The sequence below is a fragment of the Dreissena polymorpha genome, chromosome 2 (genome assembly GCF_020536995.1).
Source record: "Dreissena polymorpha isolate Duluth1 chromosome 2, UMN_Dpol_1.0, whole genome shotgun sequence".
NCBI classification, from domain to species: Eukaryota; Metazoa; Mollusca; class Bivalvia; order Myida; family Dreissenidae; genus Dreissena; species Dreissena polymorpha.
Genome location: NC_068356.1, coordinates 125,972,429 through 125,986,145, shown reverse-complemented (window position 1 = coordinate 125,986,145; position 13,717 = coordinate 125,972,429). Strand labels below are relative to the sequence as shown.

Below are 13,717 nucleotides of genomic sequence, written 5' to 3'. Positions count from 1 at the left end.
TTATCTTGATGAAATCTGGGTTGGGATTTTATTTGGGTCATCTGGGGTCAAAAACAAGGTCACTAGGTCAAACAATAGAAAAAACTTGTGTAGACAATAGCGGTCACAGTTTTCATCCAATCTTTATAAAATTTGATCAGAATGTTTATCTTGATGAAATCTGGGTTGGGATTGTATTTGGGTCACCTGGGGTCAAAAACTAGGTCACTAGGTCAAATAATAGAAAAACCTTGTGTAGACAATAGAGGTCACAGTTTTCATCTAATCTTTATGAAATTTGGTCAGAATGTTTATCTTGATGAAATCTGGGTTGGGATTGTATTTGGTTAGTCAGGTGAGCGATTCAGGGCCATCATGGCCCTCTTGTTTTGGAATTATTACTTTTCATTAGATGTTGTAGTCTAATTTTCTCAGAAACATACTTTTTAAAAAAGGTTTGAGCTTTAGACTTATGCATATGCATCAAACCCTGCTTATGCGCTGCAAATTCCATGCTGCTAATATTTTTATCTTGGTACTTGTTTCAAATTTGCATATATTTGTGAATAGTAATTTAATATCTATTTAAACTGTGATTAAAAGAAATCAGAAATGGTTCACTTTTTATAAAGTTTACTTACTCGCAAACTCGCAGTAACAGTGTCCTGATTCATTGATGTTTTTTGGGCAACACCATGCTACATTGCTAAAATTTGGTCCCTGCTCATCTAAAAGCCATGCTGTGATAAAGCTTGGTTAAATGCATGTGCATACAGTGTCGTCCCATATTAGCCTGTGCAGTCTGCAAATCTGGAATAACACTTTCCACTTGTATGGAATTTTGTTTACAGTATAGAGAGTATCTACTAAACAACCATCCATTTTAAGCAGAGTATGTGTTCCTGATTAGCCTTTGCAGACAGCACAGTCCAATCTGTGACAACCTTTACGCATATTGTATTAAGACTAGTTTTCTCACAACTTTGCTAGTATTATTCCAAAGTGTATATGTCAGCTAATTAATTCTTTTGAGTTAAGGTAAAAGTATGTTAACAAAAGTGTTTTTTCTTCAGGATTGCCAACAGAAAATCCGGGAAACTTTCCGGGGAATTCCGGATGAGTTTATGACCAGCAATCTTGCAAGTAGGGCTAAGGTACTTCTAGGAAACATGCATTTATTTTATTAATTTTATAATGCAAATTAAGTTAAGGTATTTTGTATTTCTTCTTTAATTTTAGAAAACAAAATAAATTCAGGAGTTCCTATTTATCGATGTAACAAATTAAATAAAATTTACAACATCTGATGATCAATTCTAATGCTTTTTGTGTTGAGACAAGATTTCAATTTCTCACCATCTGTTGTTAGTGGATTATTACCTCTTCATCGAAAAGCTAAAACAACTCCACATTATCTGTAAAATTGAATAAAATATTTATTATGCACATGGTTATATTGAGATTAAAGAATTTATCATAAGATATCCAAGAAAGATGGTTGGACCATATAACTTAATCATTTGAATATGATAGTCCTAGAATTGATTATTTTGAAACAATGAAAACAAAGTTAACATATATAATGTCACTTAAAAAAACTTGTCATTAAATTTTTATATTTTCAGGATTTGGTTCCCATGGATACCCAGACACAACTTAGCAACAGCAAGGAACACATCAAAATGCTTTTCAACAGTCTGTCAAAGTTAAAAGACATCTGCGAACGCATGGTTTTGCGTGCCACAAGCTATGCAAGTGATATGTTGCAGTTTGGAAAGGAACTGAGGTATTGTACAACCTCCGCATGTCAAGTTTTTATTTTCTTGATTATTTACAAGATATAACCTGCATTCTGGAAAAACTAGGCTTAACCCTTTGCATGCTGGGAAATTTGTCGTCTGCAATAATGTCGTCTGCTAAATTTTAAAAATTTGCATTTTCTTAGATTTTTTTTCTAAGCATACTATCAGAATAGCAAACAGTTTGGATCCAGATGATACGCCACGTTCTGTGGCGTCTCATATGGATCCAAACTGTTTGCAAAGGTCTTCAAAATTCGGTTCCAGCGCTTAAAGGGTTAATACATGTTTGAAAAATGTCGTCCTAGATTAGCCTGTGCAGACCGCACAGGCCTATCAGAGATGACACTTTCTTTCTAGATTTGAAATTTGCTAAATAGAGACTTCTTTTAAACAAAAAATTCCATAAAAGTTTAAAGTTTCATTCCTTATAAGTCTGTCTCTACAGCTCATGCATTAAGCCCTGTTTTTCCAGAACGAGGCTTGGTTACTAAGTATGAGTAGGCTACTGTAATTGTACTTCCTCCTTATGTCAAGTGTTTATATCCTAGATATTAACTAAATATGAGTTTGCAACTGTAATTACGGAGTACTGAAGAGGGTGCTTGAAAGGGGATGGGTGGCCGATGATTTAACACTTCCGAGTATGTGTTATGGTAGCAGATCTTTTAATGGTTATATCAAGTAGATGTTTAGTTGAGAGTTCCAAGGGACATTGTAATTAAGATAACATTCAGTATGTTTGATGATATCATTTCTTGAGCAATAAGCAATAAAATGTGCTTGTATTGATACCATCTTAATTCATAAATTGAGAAATTTAACCTGGAACATACATTGAGCCTGTAATTGTTTAGTCCTGATTATAACTTGAGTGGAACTTCAGTGACTTTCTTAGATAAAACTTTCTGACTGAAATCTAATGGATTGTTTTGCTTTTAAAGAAAGAAAGAAATATTTTAACAATATTAATTATTTGAAACATTTTTAATCAAAATTCATGTGTGTGAAATAGCTAGTGAGTTAATTTTTACTGATTTAAAAGAATTTCCTCAAGTTTTTCTTTTTTTAAATGATCCATGGTTGGTAATTGTTGATATATGATTTGATGTAGCTCGATGAGTAAAGACTCCATGTTAATATTTGATGTAGTTCCTTGAAAAATGACTCCATGTTGATATTTGATGTACTTCCATGATAAATGACTCCATGTTGATATTAGATATAGTTACATGAGTAATGACTCCATGTTGATATTTGATATAGTTCCTTGAGTAAGGACTCCATATTAATATTTGATGTAGTTCCATGAGTAATGACTCAATGTTGATATTTGATATAATTCCTTAAGTAAGAACTCCATATAAATATTGATGCTGTTCAATGAGTAACAACTTCATGTTGATATTTGATGTAGTTCCATTTGTAATGACTCCATGATGATATTTGATATAATTCCATGAGTAACTACTCCATGTTGATATTTGATATAGTTTCTTCTGTAAAGACTCCATATTGTTTTGATGTAGTTCCATTAGTAATGATTCCATTTTGATATTTGATATAGTTCCATGAGTAATGACTCCATGTTGATATTTGATGAAGATCCTTTAGTAACGACTCCATGTTAATATTTGATGTAGTTCCATGAGTAATGACTCTATGTTGATATTTGATGTAGTTCCATGAGTAATGACTCTATGTTGATATTTGATGTAGTTCCATGATAAATTACTCCATATTGATATTTGATGTAGTTCCATGAGTAATGACTCCATGTTTATATTTGATGTAGTTCCATTAGTAGCAACTCAGTGTTGATATTTGATGTAGTTTCTTGAGTAATGACTCCATGTTGATATTTGATGTAGTTTCATCAGTAACAACTCAGTGTTGATATTTATGCCCCCCTTCGAAGAAGAGGGTGTACATTGCTTTGCACATGTCGGTCGGTCTGTCGGTCTGTCTGTCTGTCGGTCCGTCCACCATGTGGTTTCCGGATGAAAACTCAAGAACTCTTGGGCCTATGATCATGAAACTTCATAGGTACATTGATCATGACTCGCAGATGACCCCTATTGATTATGAGGTCACTAGGTCAAAGGTTAAGGTCACAGTGACCCGAAATAGTAAAATGGTTTCCTGATGATAACTCAAGAACGCTTAGGCGTAGGATCATAAAACTTCATAGGTAGATTGATCATGGCTTGCAGATGAAACCTATCGATTTTCAGGTCACTAGGTCAAAGGTCAAGGTCACGGTGACCCGAAATAGTAACATGGTTTCCGGATGATAACTCAAGAACGCATACGCCTAGGATCATGAAACTTCATAGGTAGATAGATCATGACTCGCAGATGACCCCTATTGATTTTGAGGTCTGTAGGTCAAAGGTCAAGGTCATGGTGACCCGAAATAGTAAAATGGTTTCCGGATGATAACTCAAGAGCACATATGCCTAGGATCATGAAACTTCATGGGTAGATTGATCATGACTCGCAGATGACCCCTATCGATTTTGAGGTCACTAGGTCAAAGGTCAAGGTCACGGTGACCAGAAATAGTAAAATGGTTTCCGGATGATAACTCAAGAACGCTTACACCTAGGATCATAAAACTTCATAGGTACATTGATCATGACTCGCAGATGACCCATATTGATTTTCAGGTCACTAGGTCAAAGGTCACGGTGACACGAAACAGTAAAATTGTTTCCGGATGATAACTCAAGAACGCTTTTGCCTAGTTGATGAAGTTTCTTGAGTAATGACTCCATATTGATATTTGATGTAGTTCCATCAGTAATGACTCCATGTTGATATTTGATGTAGTTCCATGAGTAATGACTCTATGTTGATATTTGATGTAGTTCCATGAGTAATGACTCCATATTGATATTTGATATAGTTCCATGAGTAATGACTCCATGTTGATATTTGATGTAGTTTATTGAGTTATGACTCCATGTTGATATTTGATGTAGTTTCATCAGTAATGACTCCATGTTGATATTTGATGTAATTCCATGAGTAATGACTCCATGTTTATATTTGATATAGTTCCATGAGTAATGTCTATATGTTGATATTTGATGTAGTTTCTTGAGTAATTACTCCATATTGATATTTGATGTTGTTCCATCAGTAATGACTCCATGTTGATATTTGATGTAGTTCCATCAATAATGACTCCATGTTGATATTAGATGTAGTTCCATGAGTAATGACTCCATATTGATATTTGATGTAGTTCCATCAGTAATGACTTCATGTTTATATTTGATGTAGTTCCATGAGTAATGACTCCCTGTTGATATTTGATGTAGTTCCATGAGTAACGACGCCATGCCTGTCTCTTCCTGGTCCTGTGGTTCCAACGAGACGTGGCGCCACCTCAAAAAGGGATTCAAGCACCTGTCAGTGGAGTATGGGGCACTAGGGGACAAGGCCGCAAAGGAGGTAATAGGCTAACACTCAATTGATTATTGTCAGGTGATGTACTTCTTTTAAAAAAAACGGCTACTCTTAAGTATACTACAATTTAATCTGGGTATGAAAAATACGCTTGAAGGCATCCGGCAATACTCACTACTCAGAGGGACTTTTTAGTATATTTTCTGTGCCCTGGATACCTGAGCTGACAAGCATTGATTGAGCAGTACTGACAGTGAGAAGGTTGAGCATAATAATGATTGATAGGAGGAGATTTGATGATGTTGAAAATGATGATTTGTGATGATTTGTGATGATTTGTGATGATTTGATGATGATGATGATGATGATGATGATGATGATGATGATGATGATGATGATGATGATGATGATGATAATGATGATAACAATAATAGTGATGATTATGACTGATTTTGATGATGATGATGGTGATTATGATAATGATGATAATGATTTATGTTGATGATTACTTTTCACAAATGTACTATGCTGTTCTCAATTGATTCATCTTTTTGAAGGCCAATGACACAGAAGACCAGGTTGTGGAGAAGTTATCACTGTTGCTAGATCTCATACAATCCTATCGGGTAAGTTCATCATCTTGCACTGCTAGATCTCATACAATCCTATCGGGTAAGTTCATCATCTTGCACAGCTAGATCTCATACAATCCTATCGGGTGTGGTCATCATCTTGCACTGCTAGATCTCATACAATCCTATCGGGTAAGTTTATCATCTTGCACTGCTAGATCTCATACAATCCTATCGGGTAAGGTCATCATCTTGCACTGCTAGATCTCATACAATCCTATCGGGTAAGTTCATCATCTTGCACTGCTAGATCTCATACAATCCTATCGGGTAAGGTCATCATCTTGCACTGCTAGATCTCATACAATCCTATCGGGTAAGGTCATCATCTTGTACTGAAGGTTATTTGAGTTGCATTCCAGAAAACTGGTCTTAATGTATGTACGTAAAGTGTGTAAAACAGTCTGCACTGGATTATCAGGTATAACATTTTACCCCAAACTGGATTTTTGCTAAGAAGATTGTCTCGGCAGACTAATCTAGGACAACACTATATTCACATGCATTAAGGCAGACTAGTCTAGGACAACACTATATTCACATGCATTAAGCTAAGTGTCTGGGCAGACTTATCTAGGACAACACTATATTCACATGCATTAAGCTAAGTGTCTCGGCAGACTAATCTAGGACAACACTATATTCACATGCATTAAGGCAGACTAATCTAGGACAACACTATATTCACATGCATTAAGGCAGACTTATCTAGGACAACACTATATTCACATGCATTAAGCTAAGTGTCTCGGCAGACTAATCTAGGACAACACTATATTCACATGCATTAAGGCAGACTAATCTAGGACAACACTATATTCACACGCATTAAGCTAAGTGTCTGGACAGACTAATCTAGGACAACACTATATTCACACGCATTAAGCTAAGTGTCTGGACAGACTAATCTAGGACAACACTATATTCACATGCATTAAGGCAGACTAATCTAGGACAACACTATATTCACATGCATTGAGCTAAGTGTCTGGACAGACTAATTTAGGACAACACTATATTCACATGCATTAAGCTAAGTTTTCTCAGAACAAGGCTATTTCGTTCTTGTTTAAAATGCTCTGGTAAAGATTTTAATGTCATCTACATTTAGAGTTGGTTGGTGGTTACCATTCAGTTTCAGTGTCATTTGCTTCCATTTATTTCCCACAAGACACCACAGGCATTTGGATAGAAAATTAGTTTGAATGCATACATGGGTATGTCTGGATGGGAAAACATCCAGGTTGGCTTCTGACATAATATAAACTGGGTATGCATATATTAAATAATTTATTGAATCTGGTTAATAGAATTAACTTAATACTAATGGCCTTTCTCTGAATAACAGTTAACTATAAATGACGCCAGTAGATTGATCATCATCGACACATTGTAAACCCAGAAATGCAAATTGTGCATGCGTAGTGAATTGTATATATTTTATATATTAAATGATCAATCTACTTGCGTTATTTATAGTGTGTAAATCGTTATGTCACCTATTTTCGCGATTTACTTTCGATTTCACATTGCAAAATTTTATTAACGAATATACTGAAAATATGAACTTTTTTCAAGTAATTTAATATACCAGTCGTGATATTTTAATCAATTTAAACTAACAATTGTAAAAAAATACGGTATTTTAGAACTTTTCTTTTTTCGTCATTCGTGGTTGACAGTCCCTTTTAACTCCAATGCATTAATAATATTCCAAAACGGCAATTTGACATAAAGATCTCATTCCAGTCAATGTGGTATGGAACTTACCTGTTTGCTGTTCCTATTTTCTGTTCTCCCAATGATTATGGATTATGTGTTACTTGCTTTATATGCTCCCGCAATTTTTTTTGGGGGGGGAGCATATAGTCGCCGCTTCGTCTGTACGTGCGTGTGTCCGTCCGTGCACAATTTTTGTCTGGGCTATTTCTCAGCAATTAATGACCGGAATTCAATTAAACTTTATGGGAAGCTTCACTACTAAGAGGAGATGTGCATATTATCAGCCGGTTCTGGTCGGATGATTTTTCACAGAGTTATGGCACTTTGAAATTTTCCATTAATTGTACATATAGTGCAATTCTTGCCCCCCCAACTACTAGACATTTTCTTTTATCTGAATATATAGTGCAATATTGTGACAAAAAAAACCTTTGGGGAGCATCACCCGTCTGCGACGGTTTCTTGTTATCTTTACTGCACTTCCAATATGGATTATGTGTTACATGCTGTTCCTGTTTGCTGTTCTCCCCAATGTGGATTACGTGTTACATGCTGTTCCTTTTTGTTGTTCTCCCCAATGTGGATTATTTGTTACATGCAGTTCCTTTTTGTTGTTCTCCCCAATGGGGATTATGTGTTACATGCTGTTCCTATTCTCCCCAATGTGGACTATGTGTTACATGCTGTTCCTTTTTGTTGTTCTCCTCAATATGGACTATGAGTTACACGCTGTTCCTGTTAACTGTTCTCCACAATGTGGATTATATGTTACATGCTGTTCCTGTTTGCAGTTCTCCCCAATGTGGATTATATGTTACATGCTGTTCCTGTTTGCTGTTCTCCCCAATGTGGATTATGTGTTACATTCTGTTCCTTTTTGGTGTTCTCCCCAATGTGGATTATGTGTTACATGCTGTTCCTGTTTGCTGTTCTCCCCAATGTGGATTATGTGTTACATGCTGTTCTTGTTTGTTCTGCTCCCCAATGTGGATTATGTGTTGCATGCTGTTCCTGTTTGCTGTTCTCCACAATGTGGATTATATGTTACATGCTGTTCCTATTTGTTGTTCTCCCCAATGTGGACTATGTGTTACATGCTGTTCCTGTTTGCTGTTCTCCCTAATGTGGATTATATGTTACATGCTGTTCCTATTTGTTGTTATCCCCAATGTGCATTATATGTTACATGCTGTTCCTATTTGTTGTTCTTTCCAATGTGGACTATGTATAACATGTTGTTCCTGTGTGCTGTTCTCCCACATGTGTATTATGTTTTACATGCTGTTCCTGTTTGCAGGATCTATGTGAGCGTCATGAGAAGGGTGTACTGCAGGACCATCAACGGGCCGTACAGAAGATGGGGCAGTACAAGAAGAAAAAGATGTCAGCAACTGTACAGAGCGCAGAGGTAATTTTATTTAAATGTATTTACTTAAGCATCATTGAATATAAATCTTTTGGCTTATTGAAACGCCCTTGAGTCTGTTTCCTGGGTTGTACTTGGTGTCTCTGTGGTAATTCATAAGAATGGTGCAATGGTAGGGATTAAACCCATTACCTACTGGTCAATTGGTGGACACTGTATCCATAACATTTAGCAGCATTTATCTTAGAGGTATGGAAGCAAAAGCTCTGTAGGAGATTTAGGGCACTGTATAGGATTTATGGATCTGTCAACACATTTATGAAAATGATGATACATGAAATATTGACCAATTAACGAACATTTGTAGTTCTAATGATAAGCTATTGAATCCTATTTGTATTAACATGAGTGATATTAAAGCTGTTCATAATAAAGATGGGTTGTCTCTTGGCAGATAAACAACAATACTGTACTGTAGACAATGTTAAAGCATGAACAACTGTATGGGGTTTCTGTGCTGAAATTTTGTTTGTAGTTATTTGACATTTTATTGTCCCCTACCGGTTTCATCGGAGGGGACTTATGGTTTGCGCTCTGTGTGTATGTGTGTCCGTGAGTCCGTCAGTCTGTCACACTTTTCTGGATCCTGCGATAACTTAAAACGTTCTTTATATTTTTTCATGAAACTTGAAACATGGACAGATGGCAATATGGAGATTATGCACGTTATTTCATTTTGTTCCTACGTCAAGAATTCTGGTTGCTATGGCAACAAATAGACTAGAAATACTGCTGAAAATGGTGGATCCTGCACACTTTTCTGGATCCTTCGATAACTTTAAAAGTTCTTCATATTATTTCATGAAACTTGAAACATGGATAGCTGGCAATATGGACATTATGCAAGTCATTTCATTTTCTTCCTACGTAAAAAATTCTGGTTGCTATGGCAACAAATATAAACAAATAATAAATATTTCTGACAATGGTGGAGCCGGTAGGGGACATATATTGCTTTGCAATAGTCTTGTTTATCTTGGGTTAGCATTTTTTGTCCCCTACCGGTGAAACTGGAGGGGACTTATGGTTTGCACTCTGTCTGTCAGTCTGTCCGTCACACTTTTCTGGATCCTGCGATAACTTTAAAAGTTCTTCATATTTTTCATGAAACTTGAAACATGGATAGATGGCAATATGGAGATTATGCACATCATTTCATTTTGTTCTTACGTCAAGAATTCTGGTTGCTATGGCAACAAATATATATAAAACAAGAGGGCCATGATGGCCCTGAATCGCTCACCTGACTCATTAAGATCAGATGAAAACTATGACCTCTATTGTCTACACAATGTTTTTCTATGATTTGACCTAGTGACCTAGTTCCTGACTCTAGATGACCCAAATACAATCCCAATCCAGATTTCATCAAGATAAACATTCTGACCACAGTTCATAAATATTGGATGAAAACTGTGACCTCTATTGTCAACACAAGGTTTTTCTATTTATTTGACCTAGATTTTTACCCCAGATGACCCAAATACAATCCCACCCAGATTTCATCAAGAATTCTGACCAAATTTCATAAAGGTTGGATGAAAACTGTGATCTCTAATGTCTACACAAGGTTTTTCTATTATTTGACATAGTGACCTAGTTTTTGACCCCAGATGACCCAAATAAAATCCCAACCCAGATTTCATCAAGATAAACATTCTGACCAAATTTCATAAAGATTGGATGAAAACTGTGACCTCTATTGTCTACAGAAGGTTGTTCTATTATTTGACCTAGTGACCTTGTTTTTGACCCCAGATGACCCAAATACAATCCTAAACCGGATTTCATCAAGATAAACATTTTGACCAAATTTCATCAAGATTGGATGCAAACTGTGACCTCTACTGTCTACACAAACAAATTGTTGACGGACGGACGCACGGACACACGCAGGCATGCACAACGGACGCCGGACATCACACGATCACATAAGCTCACTGTGTCACTTCATGACAGGTGACCTAAAAATATGTGTCGGAGATAAACATGAACAGTTGTGGTGGTAGTAGTACTAGTAGTAGAAGTACTAGTAGTAGTAGTAGTAGTAGTAGTAGTAGTAGTAGTAGTAGTAGTAGTAGTAGTAGTAGTAGTAGTAGTAGTGGTAGTAGTAGTAGTAGTAGTAGTAGTAGTAGTAGAAGTAGTAGTAGTAGTAGTAGTAGTAGCAGTAGCAGTAGCAGTAGCAGCATTACAAGACCAATACTTAAGAATGATTCAAATGGGAAAAGGTAACATAGCACCAGCAGTAAATATGGGGCTCATTTACAGGTCAGATTTGGAATCTCTGCTGTAAAATGAGATTTTGAATGAATTAAAGGGAGGCAAATCTGTAATAAAAAGAACATGCATAAACCGAAGTTGTTTCCCTTGTTTGAACCATGCTAAATCCTTACAAGTTTGGAAAGAATTGGATGAAAAATTTGGACTTTATTGCATAAACACCATTTTCTCAATTCAAGGGGAGGTAATTCTGTACTTCATGGACCAATAATGCTCATTTTTTGTAGGGTTTGTGTCCTCATTGATATAAAGACACTGTGCAAATTTGGAAAGGATCGGACAAAAAATGTGGAAGATTTTTGAAAGTTTTCACAAAATAGGCAAAAACGAATAAACATGCAAAGTTCAACGAGCTCCTGCGGCCATGTTTTTTGACAAATCAAATTTCTTTGAACAACTTTTTCAGGGGAGCCCTCAAAGGTCATCCCTGTGAAAATTTTTGAAAATCTGATGAGCGGTTTCTGACAAGAAGATTTTTTAAGGTTTTTACCATATATGGTCATGGCGGCCATCTTGGTTATGTGATCAAATTTTTTTAACAATTCTTTTGTCCCATGACCTAGGGATGCTCCACATGAAATTTAGTTGAAATTGGCTCAATGGTTTAGTAGAAGAAGATGTTTACAAATTTGTATACGGACGGACGGACGGACGCCGGACGCTGAGTGATCACAATAGCTCACCTCGAGCTATCGCTCAGGTGAGCTAAAAATCTGAAAATGGTGGAGTTTCATCACCGGTAAGGGACATTTCTTGGCAATAGTCTTGTTTCTATATGGTCTAAGGTAACTGTAAACTAAAATTCTGAATAAGCTTGGTTGATTTTAAATTGAAATTATGTTGTTTTTTAGCTTAAATGCAAACCGTGCTAGGGCTTGCACAGCTTTTTTAGTAAAAATAATGAACTAGTTGAGTCTAAATTGTTTTGTTTGTAGTCTTACATGGGCTTCACTATGAGAAAATGGGGCTTAAATTATTTGTGTTAAGGCCAATGTAAAGCGGTCTGCACAAGCGTTTCAGGGAAGACTTATATCTTGTGTATGGAATTTTGTATTGAAAGAAAGTCTCTTCTTCAGGAAAAAATCCAGATTAGGTGGAAAGTGTCATCCCTGATATGCTTGTGTGGACTGCACAGGCTAATCTGGGACGACACTTAACACTTTTGCATTTAGCCATTTTATCCCAGATTGAGTTTCATATTGAACTTCAATCATTTCCCAACAGGTGGGCACAGTAGAGCAGCTGGAACAGAAGATCCTGGACCAGGAGAGTCAGATAGCCAACATGGAGAACCGTAACTACTACAGCCTGCACTGCCTGCAGATGGAGACCCAGTTGATACACGCCAACCTGGACATCGTGTATGAGGTACTGGAGGCAACTGCCACCGTACAGTCACAGTCACACTCCGAGGTTAGTGTACAAGATACAAGATATCTGAATACAGCGCACAGTGTGTAACTGAAAAAGTCTCTTTCTGGACTTTATGCATGTGCTTAAGTGTTAGCCCAGAATAGCCGGTGCAGTCTACACAGGCTAATCAGGAACCACACTTTCCTCCAAAACTTGATTTATGCTAAGAAGAGGCTTTTTAAAAACAAAAAATACCTTAAAAGCGGACAGTTTGGTCCCTAATAAGCCTGTGCAGACTAAGCAAGCTAATCTTGGAAGACACTTTACGCACATGCATTTTATCCAAATTTCCTGACTGAGGCTTCAATTTACCCCAACACTGATTTGGCATTTTGTCACTTTGTTCTCAAAATTGTGCGGAGCAAACTTTGCCAACATTTCACAAACAATTTATTTAGTTTAAACCTATTTATTTTAGCTTGATTGCATCGAAAGCCTAAGGCTTATATAAACGCTCTTGAGTCTGTTTCCTGGGCCTAGAACCAGTACTTGGTGTCTTTGGGGAAGATCTGAAGAATGCTCCCATGGTTGGGATGAAACCCGTGACCTCCCGGTTGCTAGGCGGACACCATATCCATTACACCATGGCGACCTTAATTTATTTGAAGCACGGCATGCCAGCATCATGAAGTGTAAATGGGCAAGCCACTTTTCATTTCCGTATGATCCAAATATTCTTGAGTTGTGTGCATTTGAAAGCTGAAAAAGCACCGTGGGTGTATAAGTCACAGTGTAAAACAGCTTTAGTTTTTTGTCCTAATTTTGAATATTAAACTAATTCAATTTAAATTGTGCAATAATTTTGAGGTTAATATTTAAAATTGAAATAAAAGTCTAAAATGGAGAATTTGTGTAGCATGGGGACTTGAAGATACCTCATTAAATTTCTTCAGCTCCTGTTAAATGATTAATTGCATGCTTTGGGGTCCAAGATCTTTTTAATTTTGGCAAAGTATAAAGTTGTTTAAAAAGTAGCATAATTAAAATTTGTATTATACCTGCATTGAAAGAAGTGGGCGTATTTTGCTTTCACATGTTCATCGTATGGTTAG

The 13,717-nt window shown here is 36.4% G+C and overlaps 1 protein-coding gene and 1 long non-coding RNA gene across 2 annotated transcripts in view; both read left to right on the top strand.

Annotated features, from left to right (window-relative positions):
- LOC127868901 (uncharacterized) overlaps positions 1-13,717 on the top strand; it is a 47,275-nt gene that overhangs the window by 23,962 nt on the left and 9,596 nt on the right. The window lies entirely within an intron of this gene.
- Positions 1-13,717, top strand: part of LOC127868900 (sorting nexin-8-like) — a 30,987-nt gene that overhangs the window by 9,419 nt on the left and 7,851 nt on the right. The window contains exons 7-12 of the mRNA XM_052411045.1: positions 1,053-1,133; positions 1,605-1,765; positions 5,105-5,237; positions 5,750-5,818; positions 8,844-8,954; positions 12,477-12,665. Coding sequence (XP_052267005.1) covers positions 1,053-1,133; positions 1,605-1,765; positions 5,105-5,237; positions 5,750-5,818; positions 8,844-8,954; positions 12,477-12,665 — 744 coding nt within the window. The remainder of the gene's footprint in view (positions 1-1,052; positions 1,134-1,604; positions 1,766-5,104; positions 5,238-5,749; positions 5,819-8,843; positions 8,955-12,476; positions 12,666-13,717) is intronic.